The sequence below is a fragment of the Gigantopelta aegis genome, chromosome 4 (assembly GCF_016097555.1).
Source record: "Gigantopelta aegis isolate Gae_Host chromosome 4, Gae_host_genome, whole genome shotgun sequence".
NCBI lineage: Eukaryota > Metazoa > Mollusca > Gastropoda > Neomphalida > Peltospiridae > Gigantopelta > Gigantopelta aegis.
This window is the reverse complement of record NC_054702.1, coordinates 120431473-120454786: the sequence shown is the minus strand read 5'-3', so window position 1 is coordinate 120454786 and position 23314 is coordinate 120431473. Positions and strand designations below refer to the sequence as shown.

Below are 23314 nucleotides of genomic sequence, written 5' to 3'. Positions count from 1 at the left end.
CAACGTCACAATCAAATTTATTAAACAAAATGTCAGCCGAGAGAAAAAGAAAAAAGAAAAAAACCCACGATCGAGCAATAAGCAGAGGGGGGAACCACTAGCCCTGCGAGCTAGTGGTTTTGCGTTTCTCACTAGCCCGAACTTAAAAACCACTAGCCACGGGCGTCGGGCTAGTTGATTTGACGAACTCTGACTCTAGACTTGACCAAATTCATAAAGTTGGCAAAGTAGTTTTGGAGAAAACAAAATCTAAGAACTATAGAAAGCTCAGGGGACAAATAGGTGACCCAACAGTAACAAACTAAATCAACAATCTCTTGATCTTTACATATATGAAAACTATTTGGTTATAGCATTTTTTGAAGTAGGTAAGAATAATTTTCAAAATTTAACTTAATTTTCAAAATTTAACTTAATTTTTCCTTTTTAGGGAGGGGGTCAAAATGAAAAAAATTCACAAATTTGTTTCTCCATATATCAAGGAAGCTTTCCACAAAATGTATTTGGAATTGGTCAAGTAGTTTTGGAGAAGTTGAAAATGTAAGGAGTTTACTATGCATGACACACAGCAATGGATAAGGTAATAATTTGTAATACGAGACCATGAGTAATCTTCTTTAAAACAAAATTATATATTGAAAAAATCAACCTAGATTTTATAGCTATTTTAATTCATTAAAGTACTTTGTGGTCTATCATTTTGATACTAACATTGAGGCTAAGGACAGGTCTGTAATAGTGATGTGATGTCTATAGTCAGTCTGTTAACATAAACTTGAGGCTAAGGACAGGTCTGCAATAGTGATGTGATGTCTTTAGTCTGTCTTTTAACATAAATTTGAGGCTAAGAACAGGTATGTAATAATAATGTGATGTCTACAGTCAGCCTGTTAACATAAACTGCAGGCTAAGGACAGGTATGTAATAGTGATGTGATCTCTATAGGGTGTATACTACTAAATCAAATCCCATAGACGACAATAATAACATATATGGAAACTCCTATCTGCAGCGCAGGGGTGGGGAAAAATAAAATTGTCAATCGGTCCCACTCGATGTCGTCACTACGGGGGGGGGGGGGGAGATTAAAAAAATCAAAACACATTTAAAAAACGATATTTGCCAAATAGTTTTTTAAAAAATCAGTGATATTTGTATAGTTTTATCTTGAATCATGAACGCGAAACGATAAACATGAAAACATAAAAAAAACCCCACAAATTGTATATATTTTACATAATAGAATAAATAATATAAAAAAGGAATAAAAGTTATGAATTTTAATTCACATATATGTAAAAAAAAAAAAAAAAGTACGAGTATTCAGTACTGTATCTTGAAAATTAATAAAAGATGGCACCGTTGAAGCGTTTGACAGCCTGAGCTAGCACGTGTTTAGACAAAGAGAGTAATAACGTCATCACTGATTGGATGAAATTTGACCTCTACTGGCTCTTGAGATAACAGTACATGTAGCTGTTCTGCTTACTCCCACTTGTTAAAAATAAAAGGTGGAAACCTTTTGTTAATTTTAAAATCCTTTATAATTATTGGATACACTACATTGAACAGTCAACAATAAATACATTTATAGATTATTTCATTATATTTTATGCTATTTTAAGCAGTTTGTATTGCACAAAAGCCTCTTGCTAGGACTAGGACACTCGACCCGACAGAGCTCCGTACACAGGTGTTGACAGGTGTTGATTGTAACCAGTTGCAAATTCCGGGTCCTTTGTTTTAATTGGAGTGCAATACCTTGATGGCTCTCTAAACCAAGAATGGTGCTATCGTTAATGTATGTGTAATCTCTTGACCGACTCAGCGACTTTGACAAATATCTAGCCTAGTGGCAGTCGATTGACACTACTCAGCACTGTAGGTCCGACTTCAGTGACTGGCGATATACTTGGGCAGACTTTAAAATCACAAACGTCTTATTTATATATATGTATTTATTTATTATTTTAAATCATGCACGAGATACTGATGTCTGGGCTGGCCGGTCCACTTGACCGATAGGAATTTGTTCCAGTAATAGAAATGGACAGGTGCTTCGGACCGACAAGAATGACAAAAGTGGGACCGGCAAACGCGCGTTTTTAAAAAATAATTTCGGTCTCAGAGATCGAGAATCGGTCCCAGACCGGGAAAAAAGGGCTTTTCCCCACCCCTGCTGCAGCGTATCAATTGATATAAATGCCACAGATATAAATACTACCACCCCTCACCCTTAAAGTGAATCAGAAACAATTGGGGGTCTCATTTCTGTGATAATGGGTAGCGTCTATGACTACCCTAGTTCCACACAAAATTTGATTACTTTTTTTTACAGATACCCCATACATGTTTCAAGCAAAAGGCTACTTGACACAGTGGTACTAGATGAAATAAAATTGCATACATTTTTGCCCAGATGAAACTACAGTCTGTTAACATAAACTGGATGCTAAGGACAGGTATGTAATAATGATGTGATGTCTATAGTCTAGTAACATAAACTGGATGCTAAGAACAGGTATGTAATAGTGATGCGATGTCTATAGTCAGTCTAGTAACATAAACTGGAGGCTAAGGACAGGTATGTAATAGTGATGTGATGTCTATAGTCTAGTAACATAAACTGGATGCTAAGGACAGGTATGTAATAGTGATGTGATGTCTATAGTCAGTCTAGTAACATAAACTGGATGCTAAGGACAGGTATGTAATAGTGATGTGATGTCTATAGTCAGTCTGTTAACATAAACTGGAGGCTAAGGACAGGTCAGCAGTCTGCGTTTCTTGAGAGTGTAACTGCCACAGTCTGTATCTTGGTTACTTGCGTGTCCTGCAACTGTAACAGAAAACAGATTAAGCACACTTAATATTTTTTTATAAATAAATACAAATAGAGACGAAGATAATGTGTAGACCTGGGCTCAAGAAAAGTGATTTAGATAACCTATAAGCAGGTTTGTAAAAACAGAAGACCGGTAACTTATGACTCACTGTTAAAATGAAGACACTTCTGTATAATTACTGTTACAATTATACAGACGGTCATTCAACACAGTGAATCACAGTCATTTGTTTCAATGAATCCATCAAAGTACAAAACCATTTTAATAAAGATTTCAAAATTAGCACTTCAAAAAAGAACCAACATTTTTTACTTGATTCCTGGGCCAATATAGGAAAACATTGTTCTGTTGTTCTTTTATTTCTAACTATCTCTTAATAGAATAACCCAATCTGATTAAAATTAGCTCTACTGGTCTACCAGTAGATCAAACAGCATTGCGTGGAATCCCATGTCCAGGTGACATTTCATCTATAAATAACAATTTAAATATCAACCAATTACACTTTGCCTGTTATAGCGTTATTTGGAAGCATACAAATTCTAAAAATATCGGGCGAGACTATTTATGCAATAGGCAAACTTGTTGGTCTATTTCAATATTAAAAAACAGGGGGAAAAGTGCTGTAATAAACTCTGTATTGTATACTAGTAAAAATTGATTTTATGGCTATACCATCACAGCTTTTTTTTCCGTCAAAACAAATTTTATATAAAATTTTATATTAAAATTAGTTTCCGGCATACTTCGTAATTCACCCGAATCATTTCGTATACCCTCGGCATAATCCCAAATGTTTTCAAATTCTTTTCAAATCACTGGCATGATTTTGCAAGTAAGGTTTTGATTGGTCGAATGAAAGGTCAACTGGACATGAGCTCCAACGGGGTGCTGTTAGATCCACAGGTAATAGTAATTAACCAGCAGAGCTAATTTTAATTAGATTGTAAAATAACCGTACTAACACTTAATCACTAGTGTATATATTATTTAAATTAATTATAATATGTAACGAAAAATACTATATTTTCTATCGTTTTTATAGGCAGTGATATCTGTAACAAAATAAAACGTTTCTATTGTTTTTATAGGCAGTGATATCTGTAACAAAGTAAAACATTTCTATTGTTTTTATAGGCAGTGACATCTGTAACAAAATCAAATGAATGAATGAATGAATGTTTAACGACACCCCAGCACGAAAAATACATCGGCTATTGGGTGTCAAACTATGATAATGCAAATAAATAAAGTGATGATCAACATCAATATAAAAATTCAATGTTTAAACAAAAACAGTGTAAAGAACTGTGCCAAAAATACAAATACAAATATCACAGAATTTTACGGACACCGAATTTTACTCTAAACTTCCATTTGTGCTGTATTGGCCATTCTCAAAGAGAATGTTACACCCCTGCACCACGGTGAGGTTACAGCACACGCAGGGGTAACAAAATCAAACGTTTCTATTATTTTTATAGGCAGTGACATCTGTGACAAAATGAAATGTTTCTAATGTTTTCTTATGAACTGCAGAGTAAACAAAATGACAGTATATATAAATTTGTCTTTTCTGTAAGGTTCACCCCAGTACATGTTTGGATAATAGGTAAAAGGACATATTACTGAAGACAAAGTAACTTTAACTCACTGGCTAATATGTATTCTATAATTACATAAAATGAGCTAAATATAAGATATGCCATGTTAACCTACCACACCAGTGTCAAGTGACAACCTATGTTATCTATTTGTCAAAGTAACTCTCAGACAAGCTATTCTCGATTCACTAATGTCAAAACCTATATTAGCTCCGGAACTCTCTTTTTGACCGACCGACCGTTCAAAATTGCGCCCAAATTCCTCAATCAAACTTGCACACCTTTTCTTTTTTGGCATAATTCTTGCTCCATTCAAAATTCCATAGCACCATTACTCTGTCCAGTCAATTCTCTTCCTCAGTTCAGTCAATTATCTTCCTCAGTCCAGTCAAGTCTATTCAACGATCCAGTCAAGTCTCTTCCTCAGTCAAGTCAAGTATATTCCTATGTCCAGCCCAGCCAAGTCTCTTCCTCAGTCCAGTCAAGTCTCTTCCTCAGTTCAGTCAATTATCTTCCTCAGTCCAGTCAAGTCTATTCAACGATCCAGTCAAGTCTCTTCCTCAGTCAAGTCAAGTATATTCCTATGTCCAGCCCAGCCAAGTCTCTTCCTCAGCCCAGCCAAGTCTCTTCCTCAGTCCAGTCAAGTCTCTTCCTCAGTTCAGTCAATTATCTTCCTCAGTCCAGTCAAGTCTATTCAACGATCCAGTCAAGTCTCTTCCTCAGTCAAGTCAAGTATATTCCTATGTCCAGCCCAGCCAAGTCTCTTCCTCTGTCCAGTCAAGTCTCTTCCTCAGTCAAGTCTCTTTCTCAGTCAAGTCAAGTATATTCCTATGTCCATTCAAGACTGTTCCTCAGTCCAGCCAAGTCTCTTCCTTTGTCCAGTCAAGTCTCTTCCTCAGTCCAGTCAAGTCTATTCCTCAGTCAAGTCTCCAGACAAGTTTGTTCAATGGTCCAGTCAAATCTGTTCAGTGGCCGGATCCAGTCAAGTCTGTTCAGCTAGCTGGTCCAGCCAAGTCTGTTCAGCAGTTTTTTGTTTTGAGATATTTTATTGATCAAAAAAAGAATCAAAAGGATTGCACAACAGGCAGAGCCTATATAAGTGCTCTCCTAAACAAGGTGGACATCATTATTAGCAAACTATGTTTGGCAATTTGGCCCGGCCCTCCAAACCAAAACGTTAAAATAAACCTGTTGACTCGATTATACATAGGGAATGTTCAAAACCACTCGCTTGTAAGCCCTTGCGTACGAGCTGCTACCAATATTGGAACTCGGACACGATGCACTCTACTGCAAGTGGCCAAAGGTGGGGAGGTAGCGAACTTCTGAATAGATTAATGTATATATCATGTTATGAAATTGTTAGCAAACTATGTGGCAATTTGGCCCGGCCCTCCAAACCAAAACCTTAAAATAAACCTGTTGACTAGATTATACATAGGGAATGTTCAAAACCACTCGCTTGTAAGCCCTTGCGTACGAGCTGCTACCAATATTGGAACTCGGACACGATGCACTCTACTGCAAGTGGCCAAAGGTGGGGAGGTAGCGAACTTCCGAATAAATTGTGTTATACCATGTTATGAAATTATACGCAAACTATTAGCAAACGAGGCACTCTACTGTAAGTGGCCAAAGGTGGGGAGTTAGCGAACTTCCGACTAGATTAATATATACTCTTCAAAAAAAGAAACGCAAAAGGGTACAAATGGGTTATAACTCCGATTTTATGTTTCCTACCGGTTCATGCTTTGTGAATATAAGGTCATTGCATGTCCCAAACACATTCCCACGGTTACATTCGATAAAACGCAGCTACTGTACAATAAAGTTCCAAAATGTGAATATTCGCAAAAACGCAGCCACGTGCAAACCATGTCACCACTGCACGTGCGTTGTCTGCACGTGCAACATGAACACCGACAGTATAAAAGTGCAGGGTGTTCGCTTGCCTGGCCTCTGTATCTGGCCGACAGTTGACAATCCAGGACATGCCACGTCTCAGTGAACCGCAGAGAAACAATGCCATCGGCCGACTAGATGCAGGCGAATCCAGAACAGCCGTTGCCAGGGCATTCCATGTGTCCCCAAGCACCATCTCCAGACTGTGGGACCGTTACCAGCAACATGGATCAACACGTGACCTCCCTAGATCCGGTCGACCACGGCTCACTACCCCCGGGCAGGACCGCTACATCCGGGTACGCCACCTTCGGGAACGATTGACTACTGCCACCTCCACAGCCGCAGCAATACCAGGTTTGCGCAGGATATCCGACCAGACCGTACGGAACCGCCTACGTGAGGTAGGAATTCGTGCCAGACGTCCAGTTCGAGGTGTCATCTTAACACCACAACACCGTCGACTCCGACTGCAGTGGTGCCAGATTCATCGACAATGGCCTCAACTGCGATGGAGACAGGTGTGGTTCAGTGACGAGTCCCGATTTCTGCTCCGACGTCATGATGGAAGATGTCGCGTGTATAGGCGTCGTGGTGAACGTTATGCGGCAAACTGCGTGCAGGAAGTGGACAGATTCGGCGGGGGTAGTGTCATGGTGTGGGCAGCCATCTCACACACTGGCAGAACTGACCTGGTCCACGTGCAGGGCAACCTGAATGCACAGGGCTACATTGACCAGATCCTCCGGCCACACATCGTTCCAGTTATGGCCAACGCCAACGCAGTGTTCCAACATGACAACGCCAGGCCTCACACAGCATGTCTCACAACGGCTTTCCTACAGAACAACAACATTAATGTCCTTCCTTGGCCATCGATATCACCGGATTTGAACCCAATTGAGCATCTATGGGATGAGTTGGACCGACGCCTCCGACAGCGACAACCACAGCCCCAGACCCTGCCCGAGCTGGCAGCAGCCTTGCAGGCCGAGTGGGCCACCATCCCCCGGGACGTCATCCGTACTCTGGTTGCTTCAATGGGCAGGCGGTGCCAGGCAGTTGTCAACACACGCTGAGGCCACACCCGGTATTGACTCCAGATGACCTTGACCTTGGTGGTGTGTCCTATCACTTACTCACAATGGACTAGAGTGAATTGTGAACAATCCTGCAACATTTGGTAATTATCGGACTCACCATTCAATAATTAAATCAATTCTTCAAATGTTACGACAATGTGGTTTTGCGTTTCTTCTTTTGAAGAGTATATATATCATGTTAAGAAATTATTAGCACACTATGTTTGGCACATCGGCCCAGTCCTCCAAACCAAATATTTTAAAATAAACCTGTTGGCTAGAGTATACATAGGGACTGTTCAAAACCACTCGCTTGTAAGCCCTTGCGTACGAGCTGCTACCAATATTGGAACTCGGACACGATGCACTCTACTGCAAACGGCCAAAGGCGGGGAGGTAGCGAACCTCCTAATAGATTAATGTAAATACAACAGGTTATTAACCTACCCTAAAAATCGAGCTTTGGAAACTAGTGCATAGCAATCGCAATGGAGATCCCTGCAAAATTGTACAAGGAACTAACCAGCCAACCAAGCCAATACCAAACTGGATAGGACCACTAATTATCAACCTCTCTTTTTACAGCTCGCCTACTGGTCCAAGCCAGCAACCCTCAACCAGAATACCCACATGTATATAGCGCACATTTTATGTATTCGCACCATGCACTTTAGTAACGATGAATAAATCTAGCAGACACGGTACGTCACCTAGGGCATAGCAGGACATCTAGAGAGCAGAGTATAGAAGATTGACCAAGTAAGATCTATATAGTATAAGGGCACAAGCCCACTAAAACTATTAGTATACAGTTACCAATAGGTAGATATAATTACTCCATTAATTTTTGCGGGGCAGGGAAACCAAATTAATAGCACGCTTACTACCCTAGTATGCCAGAGTGGATGACTGTGATGTATGTGATTATTCATTACTAATCAACTAACTCTTTCTCTCTTCTCTCTCTCTTTCATTGAATGATAAAATGAATATGTTAAGCACTAGGCTTATTTAACCAATACACATACTACAAGGGCGTGCCCTTCAAATTAGATATCTAGAATAGACTAATTCCCCCCCAGCCACTGTGCTAACCAAGCTACACAGAGGCAGGGGGGGAGGGGTGGTCATGATGACCGTTGGATACGCTAGAATAGGGACGTAGTGCAATAGGTACAACCTAAACACCAAACTAGGATTACACACAGACAGCATGCTCACCGCAACAGCACACAGGATGCATTGACTAATGATAACAATGCATCCGCCCCACATTTTAATGGCCCAACACGTGCTCAAATAAGGAACCGGGCAAAAGAATACCGGTTCCGAGTACACAATTGCAATACACCCGGGGGAGGCCGAACAAAAGAATATCGGCCGCCCCTACCCCAATACCCCAAAATACTTGCTGCTGGGAAATGTACTTGGTGTCACTGAGGAGGAAACTGAAGACCAAATCAACACCAGCGATTCGACCACCCCGGAACTAATCGCCTTGCCTGCCAGTGTCTACACAATTGCACGAGTCTCCTCTGGGCTGTCATGCCACGACCTGAATAGGTCAGGTCCTTCTCAGGACCCTATGGACAGCCTAGGGAGACAACCAGCATCATGAAGGTCGATAAATAACGAGCTACTCTCGAACCACTAACGAGCTACACTCGATTTCTAAACCTATACTAGCTCAAACACTTACCTTTCGACCGACCGTTCAAAATTGCGCCAAAATTACTCAACAAAACTGCGCACCTTTTCTCTTTGGTTTAAATCGCTCCACTCAAAATTCCATAGCACCACCATCCCCATCTGCCTGCTACCGATTCAATCGGACTGCTGGTGCTCCCTTGCACCTGCCAGTGCAGACGGTCCCTCCTCCACCCCCCCCCCTTCCTGTCTTGGACAGAGAGGCCGGCCGAGGCCGGCACCTGTGCCCACGACAGGTGTGCGCTACAACAGCTTGCTCTGAATGTGCACGTAAAACCCTTTGACCTTGAATTTGACCTTAAGGTGGACATCAGACAATATTCATAAGTCAGCAGTTCAGCCAAGTCTGTTCAGTGGTCCAGTCAAGTCTGTTCAATGGTCCAGTCAAGTCTGTTTAACAGTTCAGTCAAGTCTGATCAACAGTCTAGTCAAGTCTCTTCCTCAGTCCAGTCAAGTATGTTGCTCTGTCTAGTCAAGTCTGTTCAGTGGTCCAGTCAGGTCTGTTCAACAGTCTAGTGAAGCCAATTTGTCACACTCACAAGCCTTGTTATCTTGGTTTAAACAATATTTTATTTGCCAAAACAACATACTGGGATTGGTCAACAGGCTTAGCCTATATTAAGACCTCTCCCTACAATTTACATGTGGATACATGTTTAGATACCACAGACTACAGTAGATTTAAAGGAGGAAGAAAAGAAGAGGGGATAGAGTGAAAGGTGTAGGCATAGTAAATAGAAAACAAGAACATTTTCTTTGGATTGGGGAATTTTTAGCCAAAAAATTAGTGTAAACTTTAGCAGAAACGTTTAGTAGCAGTTATGTATTTTAAAGTAGTTTTAATCAGTTTTTCATTTTCTTTTTCACTAAATTCTGAATTTCCCAATAGGATCTTCTTATAATTTTGATGTAAATAGTTTGACATGAAATTGTTTCTTTGTTCATTGTATACGGGACAGTGGAGAATGAAATGATTTGTATCTTCTATTGGATGGCCACAAGAACAAGACGGATCATCTGAGATATAACGAAAGAATTTATGACTATTAAGATCACTGATGTCTAGTCGAAGTTTACAGTGGAGTATCTGCTCAAGTCTAGAACCCAGATAAAAATATCTAGGAACAGCTTTGTCCGATTCCTTTAATTGATATTTAAAAGATGCCATTGATTTAGCTTTCCGGACTTCAACATTTAATGCATTCCACAATCTTATTCCAGAAGGAAAAAACGACTCGCAGTACAATTTTGTATGACTTGCTACTGTTTTTAGATTTTTTTATTCCTTAGACCATATGTTCTATTAGAACTTGATAGAAAAAGTGATAAGTAGGTGGGTGTACCATCATTGACAAGTTTGTACATCTTGCATAGCTTATGGCATTTTCGTCTGTCTATTAGTGGGATAAATCCAGTTTCGTCATACAATTTTTGACGAGATGCACCTTTAACTGCACCGCATATTGTCCTAAGAGCATCCAATTGAGCAGATTCGCGTTGCTGGGACAGTTCCAATGTACAATTATCCCATACGATATCAGCATAATCAAAAACTGGAAGAATAAAAGATCTGTATATTTTTTCCAAGGCGGATCTTGATAATCGATATTTAAAGTAACGTAAACAATTTATCATTCTACCTGATTTTTCAAGAATACTATTTATATGATTTTTCCATTGGCCTGTTTCATTAAAAATCATCCCTATATAAGTGTTTATGAGTTTTAACTTTAGTTACTTGTTGATTGTTAAGTTAGATTAAGATTAACGGGTTTATTTTTATAACAGTAAATAACATTGATTTAATTTTTTCAGGGCTAAATTTCACTAACTATTGGTCTGCCCACCTACTAATTTTAGTTAAGTCATGATTTAACACTGTTTCACAAAGATGAGGATTTTCAACTTCAATATAGAGTGATGTGTCATCAGCAAATAGACGTATATTGGACTCAATATCATTAACAATATCATTAATATTGATTAAAAATAATAGAGGACCGAGAACAGAGCCCTGTGGAACACCTGCAGTTATTTCCAAAGATTCAGAAGTACTGCCATCTATTACAACCTGTTGCTTACGTTCAGACAGATAACTAGAAACCCAAGATAGAAGTTTACCTCTGATGCCAATTGTATCTAATTTATATATTAAGCCTTTATGCCATACTCTATCAAATGCTTTACTAATGTCGCAAAAGACTGCTTGAACCTCCTTTCCTTCATCCAGTGACTTGGTAATAAAATGTTAAACATCTGGAATGAACCCTGATTGATATTTAGTTAGTATACTGTTATCTTTTGAGAAATTAAACACATATTTAAATACACATTTCTCAAAAAGCTTTGAGACGTTACTAATTAGAGAAATAGATCTGTAGTTTGTACATTCATGGGCGTTTCCTTTCTTATAGATTGGTATAACATTAGCTTCTTTCCAACACGTAGGAAAATCAGACTTTTCTAGTGCTAGATTAAAGAGTCGTGTCAGAGGATAAGTTAGCTCATGTGATAGTAATTTCAATAGTTTGTTACTAATATGATCTGGTCCAGTTGATTTGTTAGTAGCTATAGATGTCAAAACATCATTTATATCTTGTTCTGTAAGAGTTATACTACTGATTGATTTGGTATACTTTGTTGGTTCTGGATTATTTAGTGTAGATTGTTTAATAAAAAGTGATTAAAAGTATCTGCCATTTCTTCTGGTGTGGAAATGATATCGTTGTCAGCAACTAGTGGCGGAATAGTAGAGCTAATGATACCTTGATTTTTTAGATGTTTGTGTTTACTATGTTCCACCATGCTTTATTACCAAAAGTGTCAAGGTTATTGATCTTATCATCTAACTTTTTGTCACATTCTATTTTAGCTTTATGTATTTCAGATATTACTTCATTAAGTTTCCTCCTAAACAATTCCCAATCGATTGGTCTATTATGTCGTTTAGCTTGCTAGTGAATCCTCTTCCTTTCCCTTGTAAGTCGACGGATATGACCATTCATAAATGGTTTATCAGTAGGACGAATAGTAACAGTCTTGGTAGGAATGAATAACGATGCAGAATCTAAAAGTAATTTGTTAAAATGTTTAGTGATTGTATTTACACAGTTGGACTGGAAAAGGTTATCCCACTCATAATCTGAGATATATTTTTTCAAGTTAACAACATCGGTTTGAGAGTAATCGTAAATAGTTATTTTAAATGCTTGTCTGTTTAAATTATTAGTTTTTGGACCAATCTGAACATTGACTGGGGCATGATCACTGCGAAAAGGAATTCAAACTTCAGTTGTTATTTTGATATGTCTCCAGAGTGCTGGACCTATGGTCAAGATAACAAGGCTTGTGACTGTGACAAATTGATTTCACTGGACCATTGTTGTTCAAAAACAACCCCAAATCAAACAAACATCAAAGATGGCTAGAATAGATGCCCTGACCATCACTCCCAGTATGCAGGTGATCACTCCCAGTAAGCAGGTCTTCACTCCCAGTAAGCAGGTGATCACTCCCAGTAAGCAGGTACTCACTCCCAGTAAGCAGGTGCTCACTCCCAGTAAGTACGTACTCACTCCCAGTAAGCAGGTGCTCACTCCCAGTAAGCAGGTGATCACTCCCAGTAAGCAGGTCTTCACTCCCAGTAAGCAGGTGATCACTCCCAGTAAGCAGGTCTTCACTCCCAGTAAGCAGGTGCTCACTCCCAGTAAGCAGGTACTCACTCCCAGTAAGCAGGTGCTCACTCCCAGTAAGCAGGTGATCACTCCCAGTAAGCAGGTCTTCACTCCCAGTAAGCAGGTGATCACTCCCAGTAAGCAGGTGATCACTCCCAGTAAGCAGGTCTTCACTCCCAGTAAGCAGGTGATCACTCCCAGTAAGCAGGTACTCACTCCCAGTAAGCAGGTGATCACTCCCAGTAAGCAGGTACTCACTCCCAGTAAGCAGGTGATCACTCCCAGTAAGCAGGTACTCACTCCCAGTAAGCAGGTGATCACTCCCAGTAAGCAGGTACTCACTCCCAGTAAGCAGGTGATCACTCCCAGTAAGCAGGTACTCACTCCCAGTAAGCAGGTGATCACTCCCAGTAAGCAGGTACTCACTCCCAGTAAGTATGTGCTCAGTATGTGCTCACTCCCAGTAAGCAGGTCTTCACTCCCAGTAAGCAGGTATTCACTCCCAGTAAGCAGGTGATCAGTCCCAGTAAGTACGTGCTCACTCCCAGTAGGCAGGTCCTCACTCCCAGTAAGTATGTGCTCACTCCCAGTAAGCAGGTCTTCACTCCCAGTAAGCAGGTATTCACTCCCAGTAAGCAGGTGATCAGTCCCAGTAAGTACATGCTCACTCCCAGTAAGCAGGTCTTCACTCCCAGTAAGCAGGTGCTCACTCCCAGTAAGTACGTACTCACTCCCAGTAAGCAGGTGCTCACTCCCAGTAAGTACGTACTCACTCCCAGTAAGCAGGTGCTCACTCCCAGTAAGTACGTACTCACTCCCAGTAAGCAGGTACTCACTCCCAGTAAGCAGGTGATCACTCCCAGTAAGCAGGTCTTCACTCCCAGTAAGCAGGTGATCACTCCCAGTAAGCAGGTCTTCACTCCCAGTAAGCAGGTACTCACTCCCAGTAAGCAGGTGCTCACTCCCAGTAAGCAGGTGCTCACTCCCAGTAAGCAGGTGCTCACTCCCAGTAAGCAGGTCTTCACTCCCAGTAAGCAGGTGATCACTCCCAGTAAGCAGGTGATCACTCCCAGTAAGCAGGTACTCACTCCCAGTAAGCAGGTGATCACTCCCAGTAAGCAGGTACTCACTCCCAGTAAGCAGGTGATCACTCCCAGTAAGCAGGTACTCACTCCCAGTAAGCAGGTGATCACTCCCAGTAAGCAGGTACTCACTCCCAGTAAGCAGGTGATCACTCCCAGTAAGCAGGTACTCACTCCCAGTAAGTATGTGCTCAGTATGTGCTCACTCCCAGTAAGCAGGTCTTCACTCCCAGTAAGCAGGTATTCACTCCCAGTAAGCAGGTGATCAGTCCCAGTAAGTACGTGCTCACTCCCAGTAGGCAGGTCCTCACTCCCAGTAAGTATGTGCTCACTCCCAGTAAGCAGGTCTTCACTCCCAGTAAGCAGGTATTCACTCCCAGTAAGCAGGTGATCAGTCCCAGTAAGTACGTGCTCACTCCCAGTAGGCAGGTCCTCACTCCCAGTAAGTATGTGCTCACTCCCAGAGGTCTTCACTCCCAGTAAGCAGGTATTCACTCCCAGTAAGCAGGTGATCAGTCCCAGTAAGTACGTGCTCACTCCCAGTAAGCAGGTCTTCACTCCCAGTAAGCAGGTGCTCACTCCCAGTAAGTACGTACTCACTCCCAGTAAGCAGGTGCTCACTCCCAGTAAGTACGTACTCACTCCCAGTAAGCAGGTGCTCACTCCCAGTAAGTACGTACTCACTCCCAGTAAGCAGGTACTCACTCCCAGTAAGCAGGTGATCACTCCCAGTAAGCAGGTCTTCACTCCCAGTAAGCAGGTCCTTACTCCCAGTAAGCAGGTCCTCACTCCCAGTAAGCATGTGCTCACTCCCAGTAAGCAGGTCCTCACTCCCAGTAAGCAGGTGATCACTCCCAATAACTACGTGCTCACTCCCAGTAAGCAGGTCCTCACTCCCAGTAAGCAGGTACTCACTCCCAGTAAGCAGGTGATCACTCCCAGTAAGCAGGTCTTCACAGGTCTTCACTCCCAGTAAGCAGGTACTCACTCCCAGTAAGCAGGTGATCACTCCCAGTAAGCAGGTACTCACTCCCAGTAAGCAGGTGATCACTCCCAGTAAGCAGGTACTCACTCCCAGTAAGCAGGTGATCACTCCCAGTAAGCAGGTACTCACTCCCAGTAAGCAGGTGATCACTCCCAGTAAGCAGGTACTCACTCCCAGTAAGTATGTGCTCAGTATGTGCTCACTCCCAGTAAGCAGGTCTTCACTCCCAGTAAGCAGGTATTCACTCCCAGTAAGCAGGTGATCAGTCCCAGTAAGTACGTGCTCACTCCCAGTAGGCAGGTCCTCACTCCCAGTAAGTATGTGCTCACTCCCAGTAAGCAGGTCTTCACTCCCAGTAAGCAGGTATTCACTCCCAGTAAGCAGGTGATCAGTCCCAGTAAGTACGTGCTCACTCCCAGTAGGCAGGTCCTCACTCCCATTAAGTATGTGCTCACTCCCAGTAAGCAGGTCTTCACTCCCAGTAAGCAGGTATTCACTCCCAGTAAGCAGGTGATCAGTCCCAGTAAGTACGTGCTCACTCCCAGTAGGCAGGTCCTCACTCCCAGTAAGTATGTGCTCACTCCCAGAGGTCTTCACTCCCAGTAAGCAGGTATTCACTCCCAGTAAGCAGGTGATCAGTCCCAGTAAGTACGTGCTCACTCCCAGTAAGCAGGTCTTCACTCCCAGTAAGCAGGTGCTCACTCCCAGTAAGTACGTACTCACTCCCAGTAAGCAGGTGTTCACTCCCAGTTAGTACGTACTCACTCCCAGTAAGTACGTACTCACTCCCAGTAAGCAGGTACTCACTCCCAGTAAGCAGGTGATCACTCCCAGTAAGCAGGTCTTCACTCCCAGTAAGCAGGTCCTTACTCCCAGTAAGCAGGTCCTCACTCCCAGTAAGCATGTGCTCACTCCCAGTAAGCAGGTCCTCACTCCCAGTAAGCAGGTGATCACTCCCAATAACTACGTGCTCACTCCCAGTAAGCAGGTCCTCACTCCCAGTAAGCAGGTCTTCACTCCCAGTAAGCAGGTACTCACTCCCAGTAAGCAGGTACTCACTCCCAGTAAGCAGGTACTCACTCCCAGTAAGCAGGTACTCACTCCCAGTAGGTACGTGCTCACTTGCAGAGATATAATATGTACTTCTTGTTTTACATCATCATGTGATATGGAAATGGAAAGGAAATGTTTTATTTAACGATACACTCAACACATTTTAATTACGGTTAAATGGCGTACATCATGTGATACATACCGGAGTGTACCAAGTTGTCTGTTACTTGGATCGTAACAGTGACACTGGGAAAGGAACTGATGCAGGCTGTAGTTTTAGCAGCAACCCCTGGACTTTGAGTGGACCTGACAGCGTTGTCCCTTCTCATGTTAGTAGTAGAATTCGTCCTACTGCGATTCAACAGTTCAGGATCCCTCTTCAGCGCATTCATTAACGTCTTCATCTGTCAAACAATTAACAAAAAATATCAATACAAATCCATATTAGCTCGATTATAAAATATTGATGCAAAACTGATTGCCCACCATTTTTATAAATTCTGTTTCAGTCAAATAAAACAAGTAATTCACCTGCATATAAACTAGCTTTATCTTTAGTTTAAAGTACAAGCATTTAGAAGAATATTACACAAAACATGGATGTGTCTGTCGATGGACATACTGTCAGCTTAGGATCTGTTAGAGCTAACATGGTTTAATGATGCTAAATTCCCTTTATTTGTGGATACGTCTGTCTGCAATAGGAAGACTGACCATACTGAAGTCTTAATATAGAAGTTATGAGCCTCTGAAAATGATTCCTGCCAAAACAATTGGGACTTTTTTACAATTTTTTTGGCTGGCAAGTTCACCATGTGGTAATGAAAGTTTTACATATAATTGTACATATCTTAACTTTATTCCTTCAAAATTTCAACTTGTTTTCCCATCTCCTTTACTGTTACATGATTTTGTCAAATATGTAGGCCAGTTTTTGCAAAAATGCTTTGTATATTGCTTATGTTTAGCTATCAAAACTTTTCACTAGGTTAAGGCATAGACATGTTTAATAGTACAATAATGATAAATGATTGTTCAGGGTGGAGAAATGGAAAATATTTCACTAGCCCACCGGACAAGAACCACAATTTACTAGCCCACCAGAATTTCTACTAGTCTGCTAGCCTATAGAAAATATACATTTGTTCAGCAATATTTTAACACACACACACACACACACACACACACACACTGTAGATCCTTAAATTAATGCGATCATAATATTAATGTGAAAAATGCGAGTTTGTGTTATTTGCATTAATAATATGTCACATTTATTTCTCTGGTTTGCCTGTGTCCCACATTATTACAACAAAACAAAGATTAAAATCATAATATATTTATAAAACAATTCATCATAGGCGAGACAGATAATTGTCAGTCCAGCAAGATGCCAGCCACATGTGACGATTGCAGGGTCTTTGGCTACCCTGTCAAAAGCCGCCACGATCCTTTGCATGCTAATCCTGAGGTTGACCGTTTCTTTGTTTTTACTGTTCAAGTTAACTGCAATTTTGTTGACATACCATTGGGTGAATTGTTCTTTCATTATGACTTTGAAATCTCTGTTGGCAGATAAGGAAGATACAATTTAGCCAGATATAGGTAACTATACACGTAATGTGTAAATGATTGCTTCACGATTATGCTTTGAGTTGATCTCACCATCTAAAACTTCTATCTCCCCTATATCTATATACATAAAAATGAAAAAAAAGGTAATAATGATTACTATATTGAAGATATCATTCACAACTTCTAATGATAACATTTTAGCCATACATTTTTAAAATTTGGGGTTCTATTTTAACCACATAGCCATAGATTGTGTGCTGTTTTAGCCATATAGCCATAGATTGTGCACTGTTTCAGCCATATAGCCATAGATTGTGTGCTGTTTCAGCCATATAGCTATAGATTGTGTGCTGTTTTAGCCATAGATTGTGCACTGTTTCAGCCATATAGCCATAGATTGTGTGCTGTTTTAACCATATAGCCATAGATTGTGCACTGTTTCAGCCATATAGTCATAGATTGTGTGCTGTTTCAGCCATATAGCCATAGATTGTGTGCTGTTTTAGCCGTATAGTCATAGATTGTGTGCTGTTTTAGCCATATAGCCATAGATTGTGTGCCGTTTCAGCCATATAGCTACAGATTGTGTGCACTGTTTCAGCCATATAGCCATAGATTGTGTACTGTTTTAACCATATAGCCATAGATTGTGCACTGTTTCAGCCATATAGTCATAGATTGTGCACTGTTTCAGCCATATAGTCATATATTGTGTGCTGTTTTAGCCATAGATTGTGCACAGTTTCAGCAATATAGTCATAGATTGTGCACGGTTTCAGCCATATAGCCATAGACTGTGTGCTCTTTCAGCCATATAGCTACAGATTGTGTGCACTGTTTCAGCCATATAGCCATAGATTGTGTGCTGTTTCAGCCATATAGTCATAGATTGTGTGCTGTTTCAGCCATATAGCCATAGATTGTGTGCTGTTTTAACCATATAGCCATAGATTGTGCACTGTTTCAGCCATATAGCCATAGACTGTGTGCTCTTTCAGCCATATAGCTACAGATTGTGTGCACTGTTTCAGCCATATAGCCATAGATTGTGTGCTGTTTCAGCCATATAGTCATAGATTGTGTGCTGTTTCAGCCATATAGCCATAGATTGTGTGCTGTTTTAACCATATAGCCATAGATTGTGCACTGTTTCAGCCATATAGCCATAGACTGTGTGCTCTTTCAGCCATATAGCTACAGATTGTGTGCACTGTTTCAGCCATATAGCCATAGATTGTGCGCTGTTTCAGCCATATAGTCATAGATTGTGCACTGTTTCAGCCATATAGCCATAGATTGTGTGCTGTTTCAGCCATATAGCCATAGATTGTGTGCTGTTTCAGCCATATAGCCATATATTGTGCACTGTTTCAGCCATATAGCCATAGATTGTGTGCTGTTTCAGCCATATAGCTATAGATTGTGTGCTGTTTTAGCCATAGATTGTGCACTGTTTCAGCCATATAGCCATAGATTGTGTGCTGTTTTAACCATATAGCCATAGATTGTGCACTGTTTCAGCCATATAGCCATAGATTGTGCGCTGTTTTAACCATATAGCCATAGATTGTGCACTATTTCAGCCATATAGTCATAGATTGTGCACTGTTTCAGCCATATAGCCATAAATTGTGCACTGTTTCAGCCATATGGCCATAGATTGTGTGCTGTTTTACCCATATAGATATAGATTGTGCACTGTTTCAGCCATATATTGTGTGCTGTTTCAGCCATATAGCCATATATTGTGCACTGTTTCAGCCATATAGCTATAACTTGTGTGCTGTTTCAGCCATATAGCCATAGATAGTGTGCTGTTTCAGCCATATAGCCATAGATTGTGTGCTGTTTTAGCCGTATAGTCATAGCTTGTGTGCTGTTTCAGCCATATAGCTTTAGCCATATAGCCATAGATTGTGTGCTGTTTCAGCTATATTGCCATAGATTGTGTGCTGTTTTAGCCATATAGCCATAGACTCTGTGCTGGTTCAGCCATATAGCCATAGATTGTGTGCTGTTTTAACCATACAGCCATAGATTGTGCACTGTTTCAGCCATATAGTCATAGATTGTGCACTGTTTCAGCCATATAGTCATAGATTGTGTGCTGTTTTAGCCATATAGTCATAGATTGTGCACTGTTTCAGCCATATAGCCACAGATTGTGTGCTGTTTCAGCCATATAGTCATAGATTGTGTGCTGTTTCAGCCATATAGCCATAGATTGTGTGCTGTTTTAACCATATAGCCATAGATTGTGCACTGTTTCAGCCATATAGCCATAGACTGTGTGCTCTTTCAGCCATATAGCTACAGATTGTGTGCACTGTTTCAGCCATATAGCCATAGATTGTGCGCTGTTTCAGTCATATAGTCATAGATTGTGCACTGTTTCAGCCATATAGCCATAGATTGTGTGCTGTTTCAGCCATATAGCCATAGATTGTGTGCTGTTTCAGCCATATAGCCATAGATTGTGCACTGTTTCAGCCATATAGCCATAGATTGTGTGCTGTTTCAGCCATATAGCTATAGATTGTGTGCTGTTTTAGCCATAGATTGTGCACTGTTTCAGCCATATAGCCATAGATTGTGTGCTGTTTTAACCATATAGCCATAGATTGTGCACTGTTTCAGCCATATAGTCATAGATTGTGCACTGTTTCAGCCATATAGTCATAGATTGTGTGCTGTTTCAGCCATATAGTCATAGATTGTGCACTGTATCAGCCATATAGCCATAAATTGTGCACTGTTTCAGCCATATGGCCATAGATTGTGTGCTGTTTTACCCATATAGATATAGATTGTGCACTGTTTCAGCTATATATTGTGTGCTGTTTCAGCCATATAGCCATATATTGTGCACTGTTTCAGCCATATAGCTATAACTTGTGTGCTGTTTCAGCCATATAGCCATAGATAGTGTGCTGTTTCAGCCATATAGCCATAGATTGTGTGCTGTTTTAGCCGTATAGTCATAGATTGTGTGCTGTTTCAGCCATATAGCTTTAGCCATATAGCCATAGATTGTGTGCTGTTTCAGCTATATTGCCATAGATTGTGTGCTGTTTTAGCCATATAGCCATAGACTCTGTGCTGGTTCAGCCATATAGCCATAGATTGTGTGCTGTTTTAACCATATAGCCATAGATTGTGCACTGTTTCAGCCATATAGTCATAGATTGTGCACTGTTTCAGCCATATAGTCATAGATTGTGTGCTGTTTTAGCCATGTAGTCATAGATTGTGCACTGTTTCAGCCATATAGCCATAGATTGTGTGCTGTTTCAGCCATATAGTCATAGATTGTGTGCTGTTTCAGCCATATAGTCATAGATTGTGTGCTGTTTTAGCCATATAGTCATAGATTGTGCACTGTTTCAGCCATATAGCCATAGATTGTGTGCTGTTTCAGCCATATAGTCATAGATTGTGTGCTGTTTTAGCCATATAGTCATAGATTGTGCACTGTTTCAGCCATATAGCCATAGATTGTGTGCTGTTTCAGCCATATAGTCATAGATTGTGTGCTGTTTCAGCCATATAGTCATAGATTGTGTGCTGTTTTAGCCATATAGTCATAGATTGTGCACTGTTTCAGCCATATAGCCATAGATTGTGTGCTGTTTCAGCCATATAGTCATAGATTGTGTGCTGTTTCAGCCATATAGTCATAGATTGTGTGCTGTTTCAGCCATATAGTCATAGATTGTGCACTGTTTCAGCCATATAGTCATAGATTGTGCACTGTTTCAGCCATATAGCCATAGATTGTGTGCTGTTTCAGCCATATAGTCATAGATTGTGTGCTGTTTCAGCCATATAGTCATAGATTGTGTGCTGTTTCAGCCATATAGCCATAGATTGTGTGTTGTTTTAGCCATATAGTCATAGATTGTGCACTGTTTCAGCCATATAGTCATAGATTGTGCACTGTTTCAGCCATATAGTCATAGATTGTGTGCTGTTTTAGCCATATAGTCATAGATTGTGCACTGTTTCAGCCATATAGCCACAGATTGTGTGCTGTTTCAGCCATATAGTCATAGATTGTGTGCTGTTTCAGCCATATAGCCATAGATTGTGTGCTGTTTTAACCATATAGCCATAGATTGTGCACTGTTTCAGCCATATAGCCATAGACTGTGTGCTCTTTCAGCCATATAGCTACAGATTGTGTGCACTGTTTCAGCCATATAGCCATAGATTGTGCGCTGTTTCAGTCATATAGTCATAGATTGTGCACTGTTTCAGCCATATAGCCATAGATTGTGTGCTGTTTCAGCCATATAGCCATAGATTGTGTGCTGTTTCAGCCATATAGCCATAGATTGTGCACTGTTTCAGCCATATAGCCATAGATTGTGTGCTGTTTCAGCCATATAGCTATAGATTGTGTGCTGTTTTAGCCATAGATTGTGCACTGTTTCAGCCATATAGCCATAGATTGTGTGCTGTTTTAACCATATAGCCATAGATTGTGCACTGTTTCAGCCATATAGTCATAGATTGTGCACTGTTTCAGCCATATAGTCATAGATTGTGTGCTGTTTCAGCCATATAGTCATAGATTGTGCACTGTTTCAGCCATATAGCCATAAATTGTGCACTGTTTCAGCCATATGGCCATAGATTGTGTGCTGTTTTACCCATATAGATATAGATTGTGCACTGTTTCAGCCATATATTGTGTGCTGTTTCAGCCATATAGCCATATATTGTGCACTGTTTCAGCCATATAGCTATAACTTGTGTGCTGTTTCAGCCATATAGCCATAGATAGTGTGCTGTTTCAGCCATATAGCCATAGATTGTGTGCTGTTTTAGCCGTATAGTCATAGATTGTGTGCTGTTTCAGCCATATAGCTTTAGCCATATAGCCATAGATTGTGTGCTGTTTCAGCTATATTGCCATAGATTGTGTGCTGTTTTAGCCATATAGCCATAGACTCTGTGCTGGTTCAGCCATATAGCCATAGATTGTGTGCTGTTTTAACCATATAGCCATAGATTGTGCACTGTTTCAGCCATATAGTCATAGATTGTGCACTGTTTCAGCCATATAGTCATAGATTGTGTGCTGTTTTAGCCATGTAGTCATAGATTGTGCACTGTTTCAGCCATATAGCCATAGATTGTGTGCTGTTTCAGCCATATAGTCATAGATTGTGTGCTGTTTCAGCCATATAGTCATAGATTGTGTGCTGTTTTAGCCATATAGTCATAGATTGTGCACTGTTTCAGCCATATAGCCATAGATTGTGTGCTGTTTCAGCCATATAGTCATAGATTGTGTGCTGTTTTAGCCATATAGTCATAGATTGTGCACTGTTTCAGCCATATAGCCATAGATTGTGTGCTGTTTCAGCCATATAGTCATAGATTGTGTGCTGTTTCAGCCATATAGTCATAGATTGTGTGCTGTTTTAGCCATATAGTCATAGATTGTGCACTGTTTCAGCCATATAGCCATAGATTGTGTGCTGTTTCAGCCATATAGTCATAGATTGTGTGCTGTTTCAGCCATATAGTCATAGATTGTGTGCTGTTTCAGCCATATAGTCATAGATTGTGCACTGTTTCAGCCATATAGTCATAGATTGTGCACTGTTTCAGCCATATAGCCATAGATTGTGTGCTGTTTCAGCCATATAGTCATAGATTGTGTGCTGTTTCAGCCATATAGTCATAGATTGTGTGCTGTTTCAGCCATATAGCCATAGATTGTGTGTTGTTTTAGCCATATAGTCATAGATTGTGCACTGTTTCAGCCATATAGTCATAGATTGTGTGCTGTTTCA

General features: G+C 40.8%; 1 protein-coding gene across 1 annotated transcript in view; it reads right to left on the bottom strand.

Annotated features, from left to right (window-relative positions):
* Positions 1-2134: 2134 nt before the first annotated feature.
* LOC121370241 (glutamine-dependent NAD(+) synthetase-like) overlaps positions 2135-23314 on the bottom strand; it is a 159887-nt gene continuing 138707 nt past the window's right edge. The window contains exons 11-12 of the mRNA XM_041495365.1: positions 16138-16339; positions 2135-2839 (exon numbers count right to left, since the gene is read on the bottom strand). Of these exons, the coding sequence (XP_041351299.1) occupies positions 2760-2839; positions 16138-16339 (282 nt within the window). The 3' untranslated portion in view covers positions 2135-2759. The remainder of the gene's footprint in view (positions 2840-16137; positions 16340-23314) is intronic.